This window comes from Lycorma delicatula, chromosome 1 (assembly GCF_047948215.1).
Source record: "Lycorma delicatula isolate Av1 chromosome 1, ASM4794821v1, whole genome shotgun sequence".
NCBI classification, from domain to species: domain Eukaryota; kingdom Metazoa; phylum Arthropoda; class Insecta; order Hemiptera; family Fulgoridae; genus Lycorma; species Lycorma delicatula.
This window is the reverse complement of record NC_134455.1, coordinates 153,180,686-153,208,285: the sequence shown is the minus strand read 5'-3', so window position 1 is coordinate 153,208,285 and position 27,600 is coordinate 153,180,686. Positions and strand designations below refer to the sequence as shown.

At 33.2% G+C, this 27,600-nt stretch overlaps 1 protein-coding gene across 2 annotated transcripts in view; it reads left to right on the top strand.

Moving 5' to 3' along the window:
* The window catches only part of Rab6 (RAS oncogene family member Rab6), a 143,800-nt gene that overhangs the window by 74,210 nt on the left and 41,990 nt on the right, over window positions 1-27,600 (top strand). For both annotated transcript variants that reach the window (XM_075365335.1, XM_075365340.1), the window contains exons 4-5: window positions 5,601-5,706; window positions 18,964-19,169. In XM_075365335.1, coding sequence (XP_075221450.1) covers window positions 5,601-5,706; window positions 18,964-19,169 — 312 coding nt within the window. The remainder of the gene's footprint in view (window positions 1-5,600; window positions 5,707-18,963; window positions 19,170-27,600) is intronic.

The window sequence follows — 27,600 nt, the reverse complement described above, 5'->3', positions numbered from 1 at the left end:
AGAAATTTAATAATTTTGTTTAGAAAATTTGGAATATCATAGTGTTCAGTCACTCATTGTAAACTTCAAAAAAATTTCAGTAAAAATTGTTCATGTGTAATAAAATTTGTTATTTGCATAAATAAATATAAATGGTACATAGTATTTTTATGGTAAATGTGGTACGTCATGTTATCTTTTAGAATATTTTATTTGGAATGAGCTAAGCCATTTAGATCACTATAATTAAATCAAGATATCAGGTCTACAAAACGGATGTTGTCCATATGGCTTCTTTGAGCTTAAGCTAATTATTTACATATAAATAGAAAAAGAATTTCCTGACATTATGTCACAATGAATTCATGCTTGACTTCTTAGAAAATTAATCTTAAAAATGTTCTAGTTCATTTTTTATTTCTCTATCTAGGAACATGGGAAGTTTGGTTCTAACTGTACAAAATTATACAAACTGTGTGTGTGTGTGTAACCAGATTCATACTAAAATTAGAAATAATAATTTCTCTAGATGATTAAATAATGTGATACAGTGCAACTACTTTTTTAACTTCATTCAAATCTATTTCATTAATATACAAAACCATCAAGACTGTTGACAGATTTTTTTAAATAGTGATTGCTGTTGTAAACCTCTATTAACTTTTGTTTTTCCTTTCTTCAGCAAGTGTTATGTTTATGCATTAATTTGAAAATTGACCAATTAAGTTTGTTTATGGATTTATAGCTGTTACTGATCCCATTTTTAAACTATTAACCTTTCATCTTATCGGTACATGTGTTAATTAATATCATTAAAAATCTATGTCAGTAGTATACAGACATTCTCACTTATGGTTTGTTACTTTTCTTACAATATGGCGTTATATTTTAATTTTTTTTTTACTTACCTAAGAATTAACTTAATTTTTTTTTAAACAAAACTGTAAGTTTTCTTTGTTTGTGTAAATTATTGTGTAGGTTTGAAGATAAAAATTATCATTGTATGAGGGTTATTTTTTTTCAAGGTCCAATCACACGAAATTAAAAAAAACAGTGAAAATAAAAAAAATTTTATTTGTAAGAAGTACTTAGATAGTTACGCTATTTCTGTACACAGTCTCCACTCCGATTTAGACATTTGTCGTAGCTTGGTACCAACTTTCCAATACCCTCGTCATAGAACGGAGCCACCTGTGTTTTCAGCCATGTTTCTACGCTGGTCTGCAGCTCGATGTCTGTGCCAAAATGTTGTCCTCCTAGCCAGCGTTTCATGTGAGCAAAGAGGTGAAAATCGGATGAAGCCAAGTCCGGGCTGTATGGTGGGTGACCAAACACTTCCCAACGAAAACGCTGCAGGAGCTTCTTTGTTACAGCTGCAGTGTGCGGCCGAGCATTGTCATGGAGAAAGACAATGCTTGATTACAACATTCCTCTCCACCTATTCTGAATTGCCCTTCCTAGTCGTTGAAGAGTCACGCAGTATGAGGCTGCAGTGATGGTCGTGCCACATTCCATGAATTCCACCAAGAGAACTCCATTCCGGTCCCAGAACACATTAGCCATACACTTTCTGTTTGAGAAGGTTCGCTTGAACTTCTTTGGTTTACTGGGAGAATGAGAATGCATCAACTGTTTGGATTGTTCTTTTGTTTCTTCAGTTTCAAAATGAACCCATGTGACAATTTTGAATATATTCGTCCCCTGTGACAATTTTGTTCAAAAAATCTTCTCCTTCATTGTGGTAGCGCCGGAGAAACGTTAGGGAGGCGTCCATTCTCATTGTCTTATGATGGTCGGACTGCATCTTGGGAACCCATCTCGCACACAGTTTGGGGTACTGAAGTTTCTCACTCACAATGGTGTAGAGAGCTGACCTTGAAATTTCAGGAAACGAAATCGCTCAATACAGAAATTGTGAACTGACAATTTTCTCGAATTGCCTCATCCACTCGCTCAACGAGATCATCGGTTGACACTCGCTTCCTTCCCTGACCGCCTGCATCATGAACATCGTTGAAGAGTCACGCAGTATGAGGCTGCAGTGATGGTCGTGCCACATTCCATGAATTCCACCAAGAGAACTCCATTCCGGTCCCAGAACACATTAGCCATACACTTTCTGTTTGAGAAGGTTCGCTTGAACTTCTTTGGTTTACTGGGAGAATGAGAATGCATCAACTGTTTGGATTGTTCTTTTGTTTCTTCAGTTTCAAAATGAACCCATGTGACAATTTTGAATATATTCGTCCCCTGTGACAATTTTGTTCAAAAAATCTTCTCCTTCATTGTGGTAGCGCCGGAGAAACGTTAGGGAGGCGTCCATTCTCATTGTCTTATGATGGTCGGACTGCATCTTGGGAACCCATCTCGCACACAGTTTGGGGTACTGAAGTTTCTCACTCACAATGGTGTAGAGAGCTGACCTTGAAATTTCAGGAAACGAAATCGCTCAATACAGAAATTGTGAACTGACAATTTTCTCGAATTGCCTCATCCACTCGCTCAACGAGATCATCGGTTGACACTCGCTTCCTTCCCTGACCGCCTGCATCATGAACATCTGTACGTCCTGCTTTAAAGTTCCTGCACCAGTGTCGCACTTTGCTGTCACTCATTGAAGTTTAACCGTACACATTATTTATTCGTCGATGAATTTCAGCTGCATTACACCCCTCAGCCTGAAGAAATCGAATTACCGCACGCACTTCACACTTGGCAGGAGATGCTATTGTTATAGACAAGTTTACGTGCTAGCTGGGTGTTCGGAACTAAACGAAGTGACATGGCGGATTGAAGGCCATACTAGAGACGCTGCGCAACACATATGTGCAAAGATTCATCCGATTTTTGCGCTGATTTTTATTTCGCGACCGATCAGACCTTGAAAAAAATAACCCTCGTATTTTTACGTTTTTATTTCGCTAAAATATATTTTCCTGATCATTTCTCATGCTCGTAATACATCATTATTCGTAGAACATGCATTGAATGATGGCAAACTGATAATGAAATCTAATGTTTACAATTCTGATAAAGAAATTGATGAGAAACAGTAGATAGACTCTAGATTATGTTTAAAAGTGGAGAGAAACTTTCAAAATTCAACATATTTATATTTTACTGTGATCTGTTTGAAAACATTTTCCAATATTGTTTTAGAAATCTTTTTTTACATCCATTTTGTCATTCATTACTTTTAATTTGTGTACTCTTTTCTACCTTTTAATGTGTAAAAAATGTCCCAGGTAGCATTATTAGCAACTACTAGTTCACAAGTATCAGAATGTTCATGCCACTACGTTACTTATGATTCAATTAACTGATATGTTAGTGCCTCAGTTCAGAGTTGTGTGTTTGGTAGATTCTTACCTAACAGCTCTGATAGCTCTGTGCCATTCCATCTGCCCAGTATCTTAGTGAGTAATCTTATGCTGATTATTCAGATCTAACAGAAGGAGCACCTTGGTCAAATGATGTTACTTAATGATTCTCACCTTGATGATTGGAATGTTACTGAATGAAATGCATTTTTTATGTGTTTGTTGAAAAACTGCAGAACTGTCTATTAAGAAATTGTGTACCATTTTCTATGCAGTACTTACCGAAAAGTTTCTAGATTATATTGATTATTTTGCAAGCCTTGAGGGATAGGTGTTGCAACATTAGGGTCCATTTCCTCCAGTTAGCCTCATACTACACTATGCTTTTTGGAAACTCATTTTTTTCACTCACAGAAATGACTTGAGTGCACTACAAGTTTTGCATGAAGCAGAATGACCAACAGACAATTCTTTTTCAATTTTGAAGTTCATATTCTAGGCTGGACAGCAGCATCTGTTTGAGTTGTATTTTTGTTTCAGACTCAGATGTCAATTGAGGATGATACTGCATGAAATAATCATGCACCACACAATCCCTGGAACTTTTAAAATATTTGACAGATCCTTCTTCATGATAGTTATCTGACCTCTATGATGTCATCATTATTTGATATAAAAAATGTTGGAGAATAAGTTATAAAGTTTGCTTAGAGATCCTCATACAAACCTGAAAATGGATGTTGTTACTGAAAAGCTGATGCCAAGGTTCCTGACATCCACCCAGCAGCTTTAAGAAACTGAGTGTCTAGTTTGACCTCATACTGGTAACAAAAATGTTACTAGATGAAACAGCTATGGTGCTGCTGATAATTTCCTTTTATGTCACAATAGTGTACATTATCCATCGAAGAATGACACAGCAGTAGAATGACACATTCTAGGATTGAGACAATCAATCCCTACACCTGCAATATTTTCTTTCTTGATTTAGTCTGTTAGTGACTTGACTTACTCTCAAAAATAAAATATGAACTGTGGAGTTGGTGTTACATAATGCTTGAAATTCATTACCTGTACTGTCATGATAGGTCTCAAAAGGAGACTGCTTCAAAGAGTTAGGTCAAATGTAAGTAGTGCCCACTACTTAACATTACTTTTTTCCAGGATAAGTCCAGGAACATTTTGATAGCTGCCTCTTGATTAACTCGCTGGAGAGTTTTTTCTGTGAAGACAGCAGTATTATTGTGATAAATACATTCATTTATAAAAATGTTCTAAGCAGCTGTAATGTATTACCAGAATTTAATGGTAGTACAACTTTTGATATTAATGGAATATGCCAGACTATTTTATAGTAGTATAGAACCAGAATGGTGGTAGCAAAGCAAAAAAAAAAAAGAAAGGAAGTAGTTAACAGAAAATGGAATGATGTTTAGCCAATGGTTTTGAGTTTAATTATTAGAACTGACAAAAGCTGAACACTATTTTCAGTGAGAATTGTTGTAGTATGATAATTCTTGTAAACAGTTATTACTGCTATTGTATTTTTTGTAAATAGTTAGCATTAATATCTTGGTGGTTATTGTGCATTTATATTCATTCAATTGTCAGTTAATAATACATCAAATTAATACATAATTAATAACAATACAAAATAATAAATGATATTTAATTAATAATATGAAATGTATTATTACATGTTAAATACATTTTGACATATTAATCCAGTTGTACATAGATGTATTATAGAGGCATACTAGGTCTGGAGGTGTAGTGAATCCTTTTTCATAGAAGCATTATCACTATATTAAGAAATATTTTCAGTGCAGGTCTGTTTGATACTTTTAAATGCAACAGTTGTGGGGATGGGTAAATTCATGAAGTCTGGATGCATTTCTGTGCGTTACACTTATCAGATGGGGTTGTTATCTATTTTGCAGTTCCTTAGTGAGTAGATCACATCTTATTACTCTTACTCTTTTCTATTATCCTTCATCCATTCCTTCCTTCCTGGTGGTATTAAGCAGGTTTTAGGTAGTTGTCCACTAAATCAGTCCAGAATGTATGGTGATATTTGGAGCTTGGTATTGAGTAGTTTGGATGAGTAGTATGGCAGATTCATCTCTGTACTTAACTCAGAACTGTTTCATATTCAGTGATATACAAAAAATCTAACATTACTGAGATGTATTTTGGATAAACCAAGACTGCCTAATCTCTCCTAATATGATAAAATAATTTAAAAGTAGTTAATTTTTCTGAATAATAATAACATATTGTTAAGATATTTTGTATTTACAGGTCAGACTTCAACTTTGGGATACAGCGGGTCAGGAGCGTTTCAGAAGTCTGATACCATCTTACATTCGAGACTCAACAGTTGCTGTAGTTGTTTATGATATTACAAGTCAGTATTTTATCCTGTCAAAATCACAAAAAACTCTTGGTCTCATGCCAATGCACATAAATCCAGTTTATTTCTGTTTGTATACTTGTTTAAAGAGCACAAAGAATTAATCAAGCAAAAATTGAGAGTATATACTCTCAATATACTTATTGAATTGTATATTATTTAGCATGTCCTGTACTCTTTGCAAATTTTAGAAGTTGCAGTAGAGCAAGAAGTAATTTAATGTTTACTTACATAGGCAGGGAAAGTGATTAGCAGCTGTAAATAGCACTTCCTCTACTTTGAATCTCTTTAAGATATTTTTATATTTGAGTAATAGTTCTTGTATAAAGTATTTGTAATTTTATAAGTGAAAATCAGTCTTTCTAAAAACGTTTTGATTTTACACATTTTGAAAAAGTAATGATTAACATTTACTGACTTTTTATTAACTTTGTTATAAGCTTTTAACTTTTCAAGAATTAATTTTTTTTCATACATTACAAACAAATTCTCTGTGTGTATATCTAGGTAAAATAAATTTGTTTATTTGATTGGAATATCACATAAAATTACTGGATACCAGCTCACAAGCAAGAGTGGAATAAAGTATTAACTTATACATGCTGTATCATGAAGTTCTCCTGAGACTTTCATAATCTATTCTACTCATGAGAATAATGGAAAAAGTACATATAAACATATGTACTAAAATCCTTCATTTGTGATTTATGGCTAGTGAAAAATTTCACTCTGATTTCAGTTACCCCAGTGAAATGTGGTTGTACTGAAATTTCTAGGATGTAATTAATGGGCATATTGTATTATGTATTAGTGATTTCATACAGTTTTTGACCTGAAAAATCAATTAAAATAAGTCCCAGAACTGTATCTGCAGTAGTTTTTGAGAAATCTGAGGTGAGAAACCAATAAATTAGGATAAAAACCCTGTTTTTTATGTTTAACCAACCCTGTTTTTTGTGTTATCTTTATGTTTGTACAATAACTTTGTTAAATGAATAATAAACACATTAAACTTTTAAACAAAACTTAGAGAATTTAATTTTGAATAAAATAGTGTAAGATAAGTTGATTAAAACAAAGAAAGGCTAGCAAAATTTGAATTTTATTTAGAAATAGTACATTATTACATATGTCAGAAAAGTACGTACTTACTGTAAACATAAAGCAGATTCTTTTTTGGTGATGTAAAAAATTTGTAAGAATAGTGTACTGTTAAAAATTTTTTTAAACTGGAAATCACACTAGTCTTATTAAAAATAAATAAAAAGAATTTCTCGGATAATAATTTTTTTTATTAATGACAGAAATGCAATAAATTATGTGAAAAATTATTTCAAAGTTGGCAGTAAAATAACAACAGCTGATCAACAGTCCACAATACTGTATTAGTTTAAATCATTCTGTAAGGTACATTAAGTATATGGGGTATTGTGAACCATGTTGTGTCAGTAGCAAATTTTTTCTGTAAATTTTAGTTTGAAATAATGGTGTACTTATTTACAACTAAGGAATACACTGACATTGTATTCATTTTGGGCGTGTAATGGTAATGCTATATCTGCTGCCATAGAATACGAAATATTTTTTCCAAATCACAGGATTCCAGACCCCAAAACAATTAGCATGACTTTTTGGAGTCTTTGGGAAACAGGCTCACTACCTAGTGTTGGTACCAGCTACAAAATGTCTTAAATATAATACTGTTTTTATTGATGAAATTTTTATCGCTGCCATCCAGGTGTCTGTACATGATGTCTTTCAAAGCGGATTGGAATTCTGCATTCAATGGTTTGGTGTTTGATATTTAAACAAAATAAGTTTTATCCTTACCATAAACAACCAGTTCACATTTACACACAGGAGACTGCCCGTTTCGCTTGGAGTTCTGCAATTTGTGGAATACAAATCAACCATTCAACAAGTATGTTTTGTTTACCAGTGAGGCCAATTTTGCTTGAAATGGTGTCAACAACTTGCACAATGAGCATATACAGGCAGAAGTAAATCCTTATGAAACAGTGGAAGGCAATTTTCAACACTGATTTAGCATCGATGTATGTTGCGGCCTTCTTCACAATCAGCTGATTGGATCATTTATATTACCTTGCCTCTTAAATGCCAAGGTCTGCTTGCACTTTCTTCAAGAAGAATTGTTGCAGCTGATTTTTAAAAAGGCTGCTTCAATGTATGCTCATTGTGTAAGTTATTGATGCCATCTGAAGTGAAATTTGCCTTGTCAGTAAACAAAACAGACTTGTAGAGTGTGTTGATTTGTATTCCACCAGGTGCAGAACAAGAAGCAAAGCAGACCATCAATTTTCAACACCGATGTAGCGTCAATTTATGGTATGGTCTTCTTCACAATCAGCAGCTGTTTGCATTTCGCTGTTTGAATCATCTGGCTGAATTTTAATGCTTAATGCTTGTTTTATTCAACTTACCTTTCACAATTTTGCTTAGAATTAAATCTTAAGTTTTTTTTTTTAAATTTTAATTGTTTATTACCCATTTAACAAAGTTATTATGTCAGACATAAAAAAAACTGTATTTTACACCAATTTATTGGTTTTCACCTCGGATTTTTCAAAAACTACTCTAGATACAATTCTGGAATCTATTTTATTTAATTTTTCAGGTCAAAAACCATAAGAAATCACCAATTCTGCCCTTAAGTAATGTTCTAAAAATTTCAGTATAGCTGAATCTGAGCAAAATCTTTCATTAACCGTAACTCGCAAACGAAGCATTTTAGAACATATGTTTATATGACATTTTTCCACACATAGAATAAGTTATGAAAATCTCAGGAGAACTTTGTGATACACGTGTGTGTGTGCATGCTCAAAGTGAAATTATGAAGAAGTATGATTCTTATCTATTTTGCTTTATTTCTTTTGAATAATTAGTGAAATCAGCTTAATATCTGCAGCAGTATTTGATCCAGTGTAAATAGTTTCAAAAAGTTTATGGAATTGGCACCTTTTGCTTGAAACTGTATTGTATGTTAACATTGTATTACATTTTGTTTTCTGAAACAATTGTTAGGAACTATGTAATATGCAAGTGACATCATTATAGTTCAAAATGGCCATCATTGAACAGTGTGCATTAATAAAAATCATCAGAGATGTTAGTGTTGCTTGAAAGAGCATTTATTGCCATTTCAATGGCAAAGAAAATGCACAAGTTTATGAATAACAGGTGTTTCTTAAGGGTAATGTTGATTGTTTTGTAGTGCCTGTCCACTGCAACTTATGACAAAACAATTAAGTATGTTAGATATGAAAAAAAAGAACAAAAGAAAATAGACATTGAAGAAAAAACTGAAATTTATGAATAAACATTCATGATGGCCATACCTAGCTTTACTGTATGGCAACAAGAACTAAAGTTCTTCACGTTGCTGAAAAAATTCAGAGTAGAACAAGCTCTTTTAAGCCTGTCTTACATACTCATAAAACAGTATAATTTGTTTACTCCTCTATTAAGCAATATTCAAGTGATTGTGTCAATTAAGGTACTAAAGAATGGCAATATTGTTTATTTTATTAATTTAGGAACTTAATTTCCTTTGCTAGTTTTATTTCTTTCTGCAATAGATCATGTGTTTAGCTAAACTTCTCAGGACTAAATTCAAATCTCAAATCATAAGGGTTATATTAAAATAATTTCTACAAAAATTTTCAAAATAACAGTAAATAATAGTAAGATACAGAAATGTTTTTCTAAAAACAGCTGACATGAACATCAAAGATTGTAAAAGTTGAACATTGTATATTACATATTACGTAAACGATATTTTGCAGTGATGCAACTCTCCAAAATCTAGTGTAAGTCATTTAATTTTGATATACTCCCTACATCCTACATCCCTAACAATTTGTTTTACATATTCCAAACGTTGCCTATCTGCACAATTTTTCTCATCTACATGTCTCTCCAATATGTGGCCTGTAAGTCTGTTTCTTCTTTTAAATGTTATTTTTATTCTTTATTTACCAATTTGCCGCAACACCTCTTCACTTGTCACTTTATCCACCCATCTTATTTTTAACATTCTCCTTCAGCACCACACTTCAAAAGCTTCTAATCTTTTCTTCTCACGTACTCCGATCGTTCAAGTTTCACTTCCATATAAAGCTACGCTCCAAACATATGGTTTCAAAAATGTTTTCCGGAAATTAAAATTAATTTTTGTTATAAACAAATTATATTTCTGACTGAAGGTTTGTTTCACCCACGCTATTTGGCATTTTATATCGCTCCTGCTTCATCCATCTTCATTAATTCTACTTCCCAAATAACAAAATTCATTTACCTCAATAAGCTTTTCTCTTCCTACTTTCACATTCAGAGGTCCGTCCATCTTCATTATTTCTACAGCATTTCATTACTTTCGTTTTGTTCTTGTTTATTTTCATGTGGTAGTTCTTGCGTAGGACTTCATCCATGTCATTCACTGTTTCTTCTGAATATTTTCTACTCTGTAAGAATTACTACATCATCAGCAAATCATAACATCTTTATCTTTTCACCTTGCACTGTTACTGTAGACCTACATTGTTCTTTAGCATCCATCCTTAACTGCTAGTTCTATGTAAAGATTAAAAAGTAATGGCGATAGGGAACATCCCTGTTGGTCTCCTTTTTTTATTACTGCTTCTTTCTTATGTTCTTTGATTATTACTGTTGCAGTTTAGTTACTGCAAATGTTAGCAATTGATCTTCTATCTCTATACTTACAGCGTAAATTTTTTAAAATGCTGAACATTTTATTCCAGTCTACATTATCAAATGCCTTTTCTAAATCTATAAATTCCAAGTATGTTGGCTTGTTTTTCTTTAATCTTCCTTATACTATTAATCTGAGTGCTAAAATTGCTTTCCTTGCCCCTATACTTTTCCTGAAACCAAATTGGTCTTTTCCTAACACTTCTTCTGTACAGAATTCTAGTTAAGATTTTTGATGCATGAGTAGTTAAGCTAATTGTTCTGAATTCTTCACGTTTATTTGCTCCAGCTCTCTTTGAATCATGACAATAACAATCTTTTTGAAATCTGATGTAACTTCCTTTTTTTCATAAATATTACACACCAGTTTTTATAATCTATCACTTCCTCACATGCATTGCGCAATAATTCTGCATATATCCTGTCCATCCCAGGAGCCTTTCTGCCATTCAAATCTTTTAATGCTCTCTTGAATTCAGATCTCAGTATTGTATCCCCCTTTTCATCCCCTTTGAATGACTTCTTCCTCAATAATACCAGTTTCTAATTCATTTCCTCCATATAACTCTTCATTATACTCCACCCACCTATCGACCTTTTCTTTTGTATTATAAATTCATGTACCATCTTTGTTTAACACATTATTAGATTTTAATTTATGTACCACAAAATTCTCCTTAACTTTTCTGTATGCTCTGTCTATTTTACCAATGATTATTTCTCTTTCGACTTCTGAACACTTTTTTTAATCCACTCTTCTTTCGCTAGTTTGCATTTCCTGTTTATAGTATTTCTTAATTGTTAAGAGTTCCTTTTACAGTATTCATCATTAGCATTCTTATATTTTCTACATGATATCCAAGGTTTTCTACCACTTCTCTTTGTTCCGTCAAAGTTGGCTTCAGCTGATTTAAGAATTTCCTTTTTAACATTCTCCCATTCTTCTTCTTTATTTTCTATCTTACTTTTTTACTCAGACCTCATGCGATGCCTCAAAAAGTTTCTTTACTTCCCACTCCTCAAGCTTCTCTAAATTTCACTGATTCATCTGACACCTTTTCTTCAGCTGTTAAAACCCCAATCTACATTTCATTATCACTCAAATATGGTCACTATCAATGTCAGGTCCATGATAAGCTTTGCAGTCTATGAGTTGATTTCTAAATGTGTTTAACTATGATATAATCTATCTGATACCTTGCAGTATCACCTGGCTTTTTCCATGTGTATATTCTTTTGTTAAGATTTTTAAGCTGGGTGTTGGCAATTACTAAATTATATTTTGTGCAAAACTCTAAAAGTTGGTCCCTCTTCTATTCCTTTTGCCCAGACCATATTCACCCACAATATTTCCTTCCGTGCGTTTTCCAATGCTTGCTTCCAATTTCAAACTGTTATTAAATTTTCATTCCCTTTTATGTGTTTAATTGCTTCATCAATTTCTTCGTATACACACTCTCTCATCATCATGATGGGCAGTTTTAGGCATGTAGACGTTAACAATTGTTGTAGGCTTAAGTTTTGATTTTATCCTTATTACAATGATTCTATCGCTAAGGATTTTGAAATACTCTACTCTCTTCCCTATCTTGTTCATTACGAGACTTGCTCCTGCCTGCCCTTTTATTTGAAGTTGAGTTAATTATTCTAAAATCACCTGACCAAAAGTCGTTATCTTCTTCCCACCAAACCTCGCTAATTCCTACTACATCTACGTTTAACCTATTCATTTCCCTCTTTAAGTTTTCTAACCTACCAATTTTTTTAGACTTCTAACATTCCACGCTCTGACTTGAATGTTATTTTTTAATTTTCCGGTGACCCCATCCTTGTAGTCCCCACCTGGAGATCTGAACGGGGGATTTATTTACCTCCAGAATACTTTCCCAAGAAAGACTCCTCCATCTTTGTTACAATGCAGAGAGCTGCATTTTCTTGGAAGAAAAAAACAGCTGTAGTTTTCCATTACTTTCAGCTTCGCAGTACTCAGAAGATTGAGTGATGATGTGGCTGTTTTTCCTTCGGATCTACGCCCTTAACAACTACTGAAAGAGCTGCTGCCTTCTTTCAGGAATCATTCCTTAGTCTGGCGCTCAACAGATACCTCTGATATGGTTGCATCTTCAGTCCAGCTACTCTTTGAGCACTCAAGCTCCATCACCATCGACAAGATCTCGTGATTCATAGAGGGTGGTGTATTCCATATCACACTAATAACTAGGTTATAAAAAATGAGTAGCACACATTATAAATTCACAAATTAAAAACTTTTATATATTGGCAATTAAGAAATTGCCAATTTCTTCAAAGCAAATCATTTATTCTCACTGATACAGAGTGTTTTATTTTAAGAATTATTTAAGCTCAGTACTGCCTTTCTTATTCTCTGTTTCGACAATTTCAAGGATGTTGAAAGATTTTGCTGCCATTTTTTATTTTTATAATCTCTTCAATCTCATTTTTGTATATGTTCAAGTTGCATTCATTTAATGATGTTACTCTCTGATCCTTGGTTGGTAAAAGAAAGCTAGTATCAGCTTCATCCATTTCTTTTTATCATTTTCTGATTTTGATATCATAATTATTTTCAAACGGCTTTACAACTGATACTTTCCTGAGACTTATGTTTCTTATTGTTTATCATCATTATTAAACTAAGTTTATGTAAAGTTTGATTTAGAAAAGCATTTTTATGAAGTATAACGTACATTCCCAAATTTATCTTTTTTATTTATTCTTTGGATCTTTTCTATTTCACTAAGTAAGGTATACCAGAGAAACAATTTTCATTGAAGTTGCGGAAATTGTCAGTTGCAGTTTGGTTCAAAGTGGATCCACCTTTTCTCACTGCTGCAGATTGAAATGTTTTAAGATTCAAAAATTGAATATAAAAAGTATCATACAAAAAGTTTTTATATGTTCTGATCAATCTGTTAGTAGTATCCTGGTTGACGAATTAGAAATTGTGTTCATACTTTTATGCTGAGTTAATGAATTGGTTGAAGGGTGTGGAGGGAGAATTATTCATTAACAATACAGGAATACTAATTTGTTTTTTTAGTGAAGGAACAAATTATCATTATACTTCTTAATGAAATTTTCCACATCTATACAATTATTTCTTTGGGACAAATGGTTACTTGTCTCTTCTTATGATAAATTTACCATAAACATTATTGTAACAATGCTTCTTGGATTTTTCTGCAGCATTTAGTTTATACAGAAACCACTTGCCCTTGCATACATCATAATTATATAATGTTCTTTATTAGCTTTGAATCCAGAAGTTGACTTTTCTATGATTTTTTTTTTTTTTGCTACTAAGTTCTAGCAAAAATAAATCTAGTTTTGTTGGCATTGTAGACGTTTTTAACATTGCACATTTTCCCTTTTTTTAGTGAAAACTATTTCTTAAAATAATTGAGTTTTCAAAATTAGTGGAAGTTGTTTAGTAATTCAAGTATTACATTAATGATCTATAATTGTAGTTAACTACAGTATGATTATAATTTATGTATGCCATGTCTCAATTAAAGTTTTTACAATGAACTTATCACAGGTTTAAAATCACAATTGCCAGTAAGTTTTTAATTTACTGTAAGTGCCTTCTCACAAATAGTAGGGATCTGTTATCATAGTATTTATTGACTTAGTTTGACCTTTGCTTTTGTGGTTTGTACTATTTAATTTGTCATTATCATATTTTTTTTTATCTACTTGATGTCTAGATCACTGATAAAGAAAGTTACCTTAAGTTAGTTTTTTAATGTTCCTAATAGTTGTTTTAGCAAAATTTAGTCAGAAAGGATTTGCTGTTTCTCTTTTCTTTAACGAATAAAACTTTAGTTTATCATTTACTGATATTACATCCTTTTGAAGCACACATGTGTAAGACAAATCTTACATAATATACAATCCAGTTTTAAATTGTGCAAAATATACTGAAAACTAGACTGATAATCTTAATGGCCTGGCCTGTTTTTCTAACTGACCATCTAGGACATGATGAACTGATTCTTGTGTACAAATTACATTTTTTAGTGTTCTGGCACTTTGATCTTCCAAGAGATTTGTCATTTAGAACTGAGCTGACGGAGCATAAATTTTCATTCCATAAAAAGAATTGAGTTACAGCTCTGTGCACTTCAGGAATTAAAATTGACTCTAAATTGCCTTTGCATAGCTTTAATTGATATATTTTCAATGAACTCGACATGTAACAGTGTTTTGTACGCTACTGATCGATTTTGACTATTGGTGAATGCAGCTGTAAATAATGTTAATGTTTTAATGTTTGTGCTTTCATTCTCTCTATATAAATTGATCATACCAGTCGTATTTAACTATAAAGAAATATATCTTTTTGATGAAGTCAGCTCTCTTTTTGATAAACTATGAATAGAAAGAAGCAGTAACAATGGGGTTTTAAAGAACCCCCCTCTGTGAAGTAACAAAACAAAATTTGATGCAGAAAATTTTAGCAAGAAATGATATTGTTTCATGATATTCAAAAACTGTATGAAAATATGTATAAGAACTTACATATACTTTATAACTTTTTTGTTTTTTGACAGAATATTGAAATTATATTTTTCAATAAGATATTAAAGCAGTGTTTATCAACCTTTCAGCATTTGCGACCCCATTTTCAATCATAATTTTCATCACACCCCCTCATACAAAAACAATGTGTACAATAATAATGCATTTTGAGTATTTTGATGTTAAAGCTACACTACGACCTTAATTAGAATCCTTACAAATTACCAAGAATAAGTAAATTTATTGAAATTTAGCAACACCAATCTGCTGCATTGACAAAATCGTAATCAATGGCTCTATTGCCATAGTCCAATTTTTTTTTTAAAGTATTACTAGTACCTAAGAGTTAAATCTTAAAAAAAACAGGCCTGTTACTGTAAGCCCTTCATTATTTATTTTGGGCCCAAAATTTGAAAAAAAATTTGTAAATGTAACATCAGTAAACATTACCAGATTTAGTTATGTAACAAAATGAATTTTGAGTACGCTAAAATAAAGTTACTTCTTTAGTCTTTTCAAAAACCCCTTTTTGACCTCTTGTGATGTAAAATAATGCTACAGCTCATGGAAAAAGTGATGAAAGTGGCTTATTTACCTGTTGGCAAGTTAGAAAATAGTCTATTACTCTATTATAGTCTATTACTCAAGAAAGAAATTTTTTTTAAATATAAAAAAATATTTTTTTGCCACTACAAGGGTAATTAATTATCATATACCAAATATCATGAAAATCAAAAATAGTGATGCACTTATCATTTGTTGAATTAGAATGGAATACCCCTGATGCGAATGCCATGTATGAGATTCCCATCGATGTACTAAACCTAAACTGATTTTACAAACATTACTCTTCAAATCTTAAACAAGACCATACCAATTGAGCTGACTACTACCTACTCAATGGAAGAATGAGTGAGTCCAGCCTGCAACACACAGAAATCTAAAACACAAAACATTAAAAATTATAAACTGAAACAAGAACTTAACAAAAATCTAAAACATATTACATAAAACCACATTAATAAATCAATTAAATCACCAATAAACTCCAAACAGCAAACTACTAACAATAAAACAAAATAACTGATCAAACAAAACCTACACTAAGCAATTATCTTACATTTAAAACAGAAAACAAAAACAGAACTGACAAAAAGAAACATTAAATATAAACAATATAACCCAACAAAACAAATCATATCATCACCCAGAATTACATTAACAAACTACTATTATATACCAGTACCCAACTACAAAAATAATAGCTAACCATAAACAATCCTAACCGTAATCCTATATCTAACATGAAATAAAAACAGAAACCCATAAAACCTAATAAAGAAATCAAAACATCAACATCACAAAATAAAATGACACAACAAAACAAAACCAACAACATCAGAGCACTGCTGAAAACAGAACCCAGAACTAAATCATAAAACAAAAACATGTAAACTCTAATCAGTTAAAGTAAAACACAACAAAAACCTGTAACAGCTACCACCTTAATGTCAAACTATAAATCTATCCGACTGAGCAGCAAGTCCCATGCATGCATGTACACAGGGTAATCCTTCAACCTGCAATTGTGGCCAGATGGCTTAAATACTAAGGAACAATTCACACATATGTGGCACCCCTCGCCATTTTCACTGGACAGTCTTTGGCATGGTATCCCTCCATACCACAATATAAACAGAGCTCCTTTCCCTTACAATTCTTGGCTATGTGCCCTAGCCCAAGACACCTGAAGCAACAGCTCACATGTAATTGGTCTCTAACTTTGCATTAATGATGTTCAATAAAAATATGACCTTGGTTCTCAACAAGCTGTTTACAAATCTTCTTATCGCACTCAAGTATGTAATGCAAAACATCATTATCCAGCTTAACAGCCCAAAACACAATCTTGAATTTTTCTCGATAATCATAATCCGATAAAAGTATATTTTGATTCTAGGCCCCATCCAGGAAAACCTTCTCCCCACATGGCACATCATAAATTATTACTCTAGGTCACAGAGGCTTTGTTGAGACCACCTTAATTGGATATTTACATAACTCTTCAATTTCACATTCGGTGTCAATATCGTTTGCCATGATCCTTACTCCTTTCGGGTTGTCTCTGATACTGACTATCCTTAAACCATGCTGCCTAGGATGAAGTTTCTTTATTGTAACCCTTGAAGGCCACAGACGAAACACCAACAGGCTTGTCTACCAACAATACCTTCTGGCTGTAAGCAGGAGTCGCCAAAACAACCTTCGAAACCAATTTCACAACTGATTTAGGCCGAGGAATTCTATCCCACTCACCCATCACAACCGTAAAGCCCTCAATGTACTCTTGTAACTGATCGTGCTGCTTCACTATTAAAAAATGCAAAAATCTTAGTTTGCAGATGCAGGACAGGATATATGCAGTGCTCTTATCCCTAAAATTTTTCGAATCACAAACTCCATCTCACCACACAAAGAATTGAACATATCAATCAGTCCCGTCATTGTTTCATCCGAGACCAAATCTGATGTGGCCAACTATTTCTCTAGTTTCTTCAACGCAGTGACCTTAACCTACTTGGCCTTCAAGGGCTGTAACACTTGCTTTCCCTGACCAGCAGTAGTCAGGCCAAAAATTTCCCCAACTATCCTAGCATCTGAGTCAGAATCTTCAACAGAATGTATTGCATGCTGAATGGGTACAGTACATTCATCTTTACTGTTTTATTGCAAGGCAAGATGGTTATCACATGGAAAGTTTTTACAATGTGTTTATGAATTAAGAGATGAAATCACCATTTTTTCTAGAAGAGGAAAACCGAACAGAAGCTGAGAAGTTTCTAGATGGTTTATTTGTGATGGAATTGAGCTACTTGATCAACACGTTCAAGAAATTAAATACCTGGAATTTTCAGCTGCAAGGAGCAAATACACATATGTTGGATACAAGTTAATGCTTTTTGTAGAAAATTGGAATTGTGAAGCAAAACTTTATAGCAAAAAAACGTAGAAATGTTTGCAAATATAGATGAATGTGTTGAAACTTACAAGGCTGAAGAACAACATGTGAAAGTTGTTTTTCTAACCGTGGAAAATCATTTAGCCTTGCCAGCAAAGAATTTAAAAAAGTATTTTCTTGCTGACAACTCGGTAGCAAATTACAAGTGGGAAGGGATCCATTTCAAAATACTCCCAAAGGACTCTCAATTGCCAAAGAACAAATCTTCGTAGACTTCACGGCAAGTCGTGAAATCAAAAGACAATTTAGTAATAAGTCACTCTTTGAATTTTGGGCAGGGGTGGATATGTTTTCTTCACTGAAAACAAGAGCATTTCGTATACTATTATCATTTTCAACATCCTACTTTTACGAAACTGGATTATCTGTGGTGGCTGCTGCTTTAAAGACTAAATATAGCTCTCAACTAAATATAGAAAAAGAACTCAGAGTGTCCTTTTCTATTACTAAATCCCCCTTCAAAAAACTTTGCTCTGCAAGATAGGCCCAAGAGAGTCGCTAATAGTTATTAAACTTGTTTTTAATTTAGTATTTATTAAATACATTGTGCAGTACTGATACAATCCTATTTGTAAGTGTATTACATCAGTGTAAATGTGTATTTTATTATTTATTATGTCTGAATGTATTTTGTTTTACTTTCTTTTCAGTAAATTAATATCTTCTTTTCAATATGCTCGTGGCCCCCATTTAGTGTTAGCACACTTCCCTGGGGTGGTGCACCCCACAGGTTGATAAAATGTGTTAAAGTAAAAATCTGTATTTGAAAATAAGGAATATAATACAATGCTCTTGCTATTTTGTATGTAAAGAGCATGATGAAGTTATAAGTTCCTTATAATTTGATTAGGAATTATTAAGTTAGAGTAACCCAGAAACTTAATGCGTAAATATGTGTACAGAATATAGATTTTTTTCACTTATAATAATGTTCTGTTAATATTAAAATTATTATGTAGATGCAAATTCTTTCCACCAAACATCAAAGTGGATAGATGATGTACGGACTGAGCGAGGCAGCGATGTCATAATAATGTTGGTTGGCAATAAGACAGACTTATCTGATAAACGGCAAGTCTCAACTGAAGAAGGTGATCGGAAAGCGAAAGAGTTGAGTGTGATGTTCATAGAAACCAGTGCCAAGGCAGGATACAATGTTAAACAGGTATTTGCTAATTTATTTAGTCCTCTTTTTTAATGATCGGGTTTATATATGATTTACAATTCACTGAATTTCACAGAATTCTGAATGTCATTAATAATAAGATTTTTTATGAATTATTAGTGCTCTTTTAGAAGTACTTATTTAGGATTGTTATTGATGTTTTTCTATTGTTATTTCTTGCTACTTGGAATCGTACAAAAATATTTTGATTATCTTATCAGTTGACTCGATACACTGATCTATCCCAAAAATGATAAAAATTTACTAAAACGGTTCCATTTTCAAAAAATCAATATAAGTGAAGTTATGTTTCTCATATGCTGTACAACATTTATATTTATTTTTACAGTTCAAATTTAACAATGTCGGAAGTAAAAAGATCGGCCTGTAATTCCGGGAAGAATATAAACTTTTCCCCGGTTTGGACAGGCATACCATCTTCGCCGTTTTCCAGAATTCTGGAAAATAACCTACGTACAAAGTGGACGTGTAAAGGGTGGTCATGGTCGTTATGAGAGCGGGGGGAACGTTCCGGTGTGCTCGGGCCTTGAACCCGTCCACCCCTAGGGACTTATCGGGGCTTGTGGCTTTAAAGCCGCGATCACTTCTGCTTCAGTAACGCAGTCTATTTCGCGCGAGGGCATCCTCTGACTGAGCGAAATAGTTCGCGAAGAAAGAGTCCACCTCAGTTGCATGGTCGTTGTTCGGGCCGGCGGGGTTTGGAGTGAACTGTTTCTCCAGTGTGTCCGCGAAGACCTCCGCCCGGTCCGACTCGGAATAAGTCAAGAAACCTCGTCGTCCCAGCACTGGGTGGCGAGGCTTCTTTCCTTCGCGTAGTCGTTTATTCAACCTGAACACCGAAGAGATGTCCGATATCGAGACAGATAATCTGCCCAAGATTTTTCGCGATGTTTTGTCAGCAACACTTTCACCTTGTCCGTTTGTCTGTTAAAATGCCCGCTTGTCATCGGGGGACAGGGTGAGGCGATATATCTTCCTCAGCCGGCGCTTTTCCAAAATTTCCTCGTTGATATGAAGTGGGAGATCGTTACGGAGGGGCCGTGCGGCCTTATCTGTAGTGCTATAAGACAAAGCCTCGTTTATGGACTACGTGACGCGATCGACCGTGTCGTCGATGTCCTCCGGTGTGGTCGGGAGTTCTGGATCTACCGGCCTAAAATCCCGTTGGAGAGCTTCATGGAACTTTCTCCAGTTCATTGACCTTCGGGGAGTTGGTGGTGGGGCTCACCCGGACCCTGTTAGGCCCAACTCCAGTAAGATCGGAGAACGGTCCTCGATCGTTTCTATTGCGAAAGGCATTTGTACCGCCCTAGAATCGCAATGTCGAGCACGTCAGGTCTCGCTCGACCATTTGCGCTTACGAAGGTGGTCACTTCAGGGCCTGTGACTACTAGCGGGCTCTCGATTATTCGCTAATAACAACCTGTTATTAGCATTTATTACATTGCTATTCCAAGACGTGTGCTTAGAATTGAGATCGCCCATGAGTATGAAGAGACCTCCCAATTTTCCAGCACGGCATCTAGGTCAGCGCCGGGTACAGCTGAGTTCAGCCTGTTTTATATGCCGAGACCAGTCTGTATACTGCGCCTAGATGTTGCACATTATGCAGGTCTGTTTTATGACATCGGTGTGGACCTCTACCCGGATATGCGTGATTCGTCTGTGGCCTAAAATAACGGTTTTGCTACTGGCGGGGTTTTGGCGTGGCACTACCCTGTCGGTTATATAGGTGAAATAGTTCCGATGGGTCTGTGATTTTTCCGACTTGAGGTGCGTTTCTGCTAACAGTATCACATCAATTTATAGGTCATCGGCCAGACGGCATAGCTCCGCCGTCTTGCCTGCTACGGAACGCGCATTCCACTGCAGCAGTCGCAAAGTTTGCCTAGCCATACCGGGTGAGTAAGGTCATGAGGCATTCAATCAAGGACTGGAGTAGGTCCCTAATAGATTTCACCTGTAACAGACGAGGCAGTACAGCCATAATTTCGGGTAGGTCGTCCTTTATTGACATCCTCGTCAGAAAGCCGTTCCCGGCGTTCTCGTTCGAGGACTTGGCTTCCGGCTTTTTTCGTTGGGGCGGCTGGGTGTTTTTGATGTCACCTTTAGTGGGCGCCAAGCCTCGGGAACTCTTACAGGTGTTGTCACAGTTTGAGTTTTGGTTATCACCCGCTTTGGTTTTCCCGAATTCCTCAAAGGGGATACCCCGGACCACGATTTTAACTCCCTCTCCTTACGAAGCTGGTAAGTGTGAAAGGCGATGCCCTTCGAGTGCAAAAAGCTCTGCACTTCCCAGAGATTGCCTTCACTGCTTAATTGCAGCCTTATTGAGAGCCCAGGCTCTTTGCGTACAGGCGCCCACTGACTATGGCAGATGTGGCTCTTGCCAACATTGACCACTTCCTAGGGTAGTCCAACATTATGGGTGGGATTTTCTCCCGCCTCTCGATTGGTGATTGTAAAGGGGTTTTTCCCTGTAACTTCCATGGTGGCGGCTGCCATTTCTGGACCACCCTTGGTTGTGGTTGGCTCCATGGACCCAATGTCCATGGTTACCAACGCCTTGCGCTTGGCCCTTTTCCAGGCTTCCAAGGTCACAAATTTTACACCAGATTTCCAGGAATGGAGAACAAGGAGGTGGTGGGCGATTAGTCGCTATTAGTCTAAATTAATTTTTTTTTAAAATTATATCCAAGTTTTAACACTAGTGTAACTTTAAAATGTCAAAAATAATAAATTAATTTATTTAAAAAAATTAAAATTAAGTGGATAATAATGGCTTACATTAGTGTAAATTGCTAATACAAGAGGAACCTGGAAAAGTCTCTAACACTAAATGACCAAATAAAATTAAGTAAAAATTATTTACGTAATTTTACTTAATACTAATCACTACTTAATTTATAAAATAGTTCGAAAGTAATAAAATTACTTTGTCGTAAGCCTAAAAATAAAATCTACATATTTAACTAACTGTTAGACACTTATTTAAAATAAAAATAAACTGTGCTAAAACTTATCTGATTTGACCAGAAGTTCAGACAAAAGAGATAACACTATCACTGGCTGGACTGGCCATCCTAATGGTTTGTTGGTGACTACACTGGAAGTGTTATTCAGGTACACACACACACACACACAACACAGAGCATAGAAAACACGTCCCTTAACAACCACTGCTAGACAGAGACTCCTTACTGTGGTTGCAGAGGCTGAACAGAAAAAAAATCCCTATTCATTAGTACATGTCTCGTGTTTGTCAGGTGTATACTTGTTATATTATTATATATCGATATATATGAGAAATATATATTAATAATATATTTTTTTTATTTATGCGATTGTTTTTCCATAAAATCAATTATTTTATGTTAAGACTCTGGTTTCATTTCTTCTTTTTTATTTGTAAAAATAACATTTTTTTCTTCTTTTTCTTACTCTATAAATTTTCACTCATTCTTTTACTTTTTATAAATTCTCACTTTTTTCTTACTCGATCAAATTAATTTGTCTAATGCTGTATTGTTAGTTGTCTTGTTCCATCCTTCAGACTCGCCATGTGTTTTTTACGAATGTATAATTAATTAATACAATAGTATTATATATATGAATTAAAAGTTCAAAGATCATAATAAAAATAATCCATATTATAAATAAAATAAAAGACTTATTTATTTGAATGAACCAGTGAATAATAAAATATTTAGAATAATTAAACCTAACCGAGTTATTGAACCAAGGTGGCATATTAGTCAACATTTTTGGTCATCAGAATACATTGATATTTTGTTAGAATGTTATTTTTGTATTACGATTATTTATTTCGTAAATTGAATATAATACATAAATAATTTATGTATTATATACAAAATAATTATAAATTCTCACTTTTTTCTTACTCTTATTAAATGAATTTGTCTAATGCTCTATTGTCAGTCAGTCTTGTAATAATTATAAAATAAATTAATAAATTTTACTACCATAATTCATTCATTCAATATCGTAGCAAAGCTTAAAATAACTAGTTTCAGTACAAATAAATCAATACTGAAAATACTACTGATGATCCATTTAGAATCGTATGTATAATTTCTTTTTGGCCTTGTAGTTACAATTAAACATACATATAGGCAAAACACATGAGTCAAATGAAATTGTAAACAGTAAAGGTCAAAATTAGAAGAACTATATATTCTTAGCAATTTATTGATTTTGAAGCCAACTTCTCTAGTGTTATTGTGTCAAGGAAGGATAGTTTCATTTTACAATATTCTGTTTCATAAATTAAATATAATATATAAATAAATTAATTAATGTAATTTATATTTAAGTTTCTAGCTCTTATATTGAGTGAATTTGCATATGGATATTATGGATCTTGATGAAAATGTTGAGCGTATACAATCTTTAAAAGATGCTTAAACTGATCTTAACCAAATTTAATTCGGAGGATTTGCTGATATTTTTTCGTTTTCCTTGATCAATTTTCATCATTAAAAAAAAAAAAAAAATATTTTTACTCAATAGGTAATCAATTTTGGACACTAATAAATAGCATTCCAAGACTGCTCCCAGAGCAACCCACCCGGAGGGCCTAGTTGCAGGGTGTGCCTACGGCAGCCTCAATTAGTATACTTAATGAAATAGGATTAGGCAGAAATTAAATTAAATTTTTAGTTAACAAATTTATAGTATTTCAGAATTAAATATCTTTTATAATGATATTTTTGTAGAGAATATAAATAAAAAATACATTAAAAATAATACAATAATTAATTTTTTTTTTAACTAAGGATAATAAACTAGGAAATATATTATTTATAGTATATTAATGAAAATAATAAAATGGTTATTGTCTGCAATAATGTTAATTATATTTTAGGTAATAAATAATTTAATAAACTATTCAAATCGTAAAACTACATAAGAGAAATTTGATGTTATTGCTATTCATATAAGTTTTTATAACATTTAAGCATACAAAAATGAAATAATTTTTAAATCTTCTTTTATATATTAGCAAATATAGACAAATACATAAAAATATTTAAAATAAATAGCAAAAAATCAAACGTTTAGAAAAATATTGTTTTTATAAATATTAACAAAAACAAACTTATAAACCAACAGTTAAACTTTCAACACAAACTATTTAAATTGGCACATATGTCTTAATAAATAAATTTAACCACTATTTAATTCCATTGGTCATGACAAATATCAGATTTTATTTATCATTATTATAATATATTACCTGATGTTATAGCATCTGATAACTGTTGAATCCATAGATTCAAAAACTTGTATAAAACTGCAAGTTTATATATAAGGTTTTGTTAAATTAATTATTGTACCATTTTAAAATTATTGTTGTGCACAAGTTATTAATATTTAATAAAGACATTTTTTCAACTACATTATACGAGTAAATACTACATGTAAACAGATTGATTTACATTAACTTTGTGTTTTTTTTTAAATTAGTGTTACATTCAATTAAATTCACAGTACAATATACAATTCATAGTTCAGTATATTAAATTATTATGGCTAGATTTATCAATATATCAATAAAATAAATTCTGTTATTTTCAATTTGTAGTGTAGGATTCCTTAAAATGTATTCAATAAATGAAAGAGTTATTTCAATAACTAATTGTTAATTAATGATTCCAGTGAGTACAACTTATTTATTAAAAGGATGATTTAAAAAGACTTTATGTATTACAAGCAATTAAAGAATCACTCAAGGTATTATTATATAGAAAAGCTTTATCAAATTTTATATTTTTTTAATAAATATATGACATACAAAATAGTAATTCAAATAAGGAAAGATTTGTTTTAAGACTATTAAATTTATAAAAACCAGAATACAATCTAATTTACTAAAAACGTTGAAATGACTGATAGAACTAATATTGCTTTAACAAACTAACAATACAACAGTCTAAAATTCATACAACTCACTTTCTGCATTCAGTTCAAAATGGTTTTTTCAAAGATATGGAGTATACTAGCTTTATGATTTGGTTGTTGATAGTCTAGCTCGGTATAATTTTCATATTCACAGTGCCCAAGGATAAGGATCCTACAAATATTTTCTCTTAGTACCCAGAATTTTGTTAAAACCAGTTGGATTGTTTGGTAATTTTTAGTAAATTATGATAATTGAATTAAATATTCAAGATTTTGAAATTTTTCAATGTAAACTTTTTTATTGTTTGTTAGTACGCTAAATTCATGAACGTTATTTAGTTATAGTTGGCAAAAACATTTAACAAAATCATGTGAAATGAAACATAAATCATATAACATTTTTGCAGCAAGCCTTAGGCCCGCTTTTTTCTAGTGATTATTTTCTCTTTTTTTTCTTATTTGGAAGAAATCCGTTACCCTGGTCCGTTATACTGGTCCTGTTACAATATGTTGGTTAATTGAACCAAAAATGACTGTTTTATGAAAACTTAGGTTTGTTACTAAATAACATCTTAATATATTATTTAATTACTCATGGTAAATTTACACAAATTTAAAGTTGTTAAAACCCTTTTGAAATATTATAACTCTCTGAACAATTAAAGCTATTAAGTTTTATTATATTTTTGGTACTCTAGAAAGAAAGAAAGTTTGAAAGTTTAAAAAAATGGTTTATTTAATTATTAGAAAATAATTTTTTAGCCCTGTTAATTTGCTTTATTTTAAATTGTAATCTTTTTTATTTGATTCTTAATTTTAAGCAATTTAATCTTAAATCTTCTGCAAAATATACTTACATTTCATGGACTTAAATTAAATTTAATTAAAAATATAAAATTCAGTTGTGTTTAGTGCTAGTCCAGCAGTAATAAAATACTTTAATAACCCCTGATTTATATATAGATATATATTTCAATTGAATATAAATTTCATATATATAGTCGCCGAATGGCTTCGACAGCACATGGCACTTACTAACCTTATGGTAGCCCTGAGAAGGGCTGTTGTCGAATGGCTTCGAAAGCTCATAATTCATAAACTTGTGGTGGCCCTGAAAAGGTCCATTTTTGCGTTAGCTCTGACAAGTGCTGTTGGGTTCGGAAGCTGGTCTCCGGCAAAGTCGGCGAGTTTCCAGCTTGTCCATTGAAATCAGACCAGGCTTTCCCTCAGCGGCAGTTGGGTCCCCACTACAGCATGGCAGTGTCAGGTCAGCATCAGTCGTCCTTCGCTGGTGCAGTTGAAGCAGTTCTCCCTGAGTGATCCCATGCTGGGCCGGCTACTGCTGCTGAATCTGCCAGCCTGGGCGATTGAAGCCTGGTGAGCCGGCCAGGCCTGCTGCTCCAGCATGGATATTGGCATCTGCTGGGAGGTCCATATTGAGGCGGCCAGGAAACTTCTTCTCTCTTCTTCTTCTTCTTGGTCTTTCCAGGGGGTGGTCGATGATAAATTGAAAATTCACTGTCATGCACCGCTCTTTTATTGGAGCCTGAGAGTGGTGGGGCTGCAGCACCGCTATGGTGGGAGAACTGTGTGGCGGTAGTGATGCTTGTATCAGCGTGTACATATACTGTGCACCAGCTCACATCTCAGTTGCTACCGTGTTCATCCGCTGATATTAAATTAGGCATATATGTGGTAACAATATATATAGGTTTTCCACAGAAAAACAAAGAAGGAGAGCGGGGCGACAAAAAGATAACAAAGTGCTAAATTTTATGGACACCTAAAGAGGATGGACACAAACAGGCTGACTAAATTGATTTTTGATCATTTTACAAAACTCAGAAATACAACAAATTGTGTTAAGGAAATTAGAATTGATCTGGTGGAAGTGGGCATTCTGAAAGCAGAGATAGTCGCCGAATGTTTTTAGGAAAAAGGTAGATAATTGGAAGCAATTTAAAGAACAAAAATAGGTACATGGGACAGGTTTAAAGTGGACTGATGAACAGAAGAAGGCTCTAGTAGTAAGCGAATGAAGAAAATCAGGGAAGCAAGAAAGATGAAAATCATCAAGCCAAGATTCATCACAGTCTAAACATGTTTCAAAAAAATATATAGGTTTTCGGGATATTAAATAAGCAAACATTGTTGAAATCTTCTGTAACCATTGTGTTATTTTTAGGAATTATTGATTTTCAAGAAACATGATATTTTTACATAGAATGTTACCTCATTCCACATTAAACCATTGACTTTACCACAGACATTGATACTTTGAAAGTGTTATTGTTTACATTCTTTTAATTACCTGATGGTTTTATATTAATTTATGTCCTATATACGAGGGTAAATCAATTATTATCTGCAGTGTAGTTATAAATTTTATTGCAATACAAATAGGAAACTTACATCTACATCATTTCTCAACATAGTCCCCTTACATTTCAACGCACTTGGTCCATCGTTGCACAAGCTTCCTGATGCC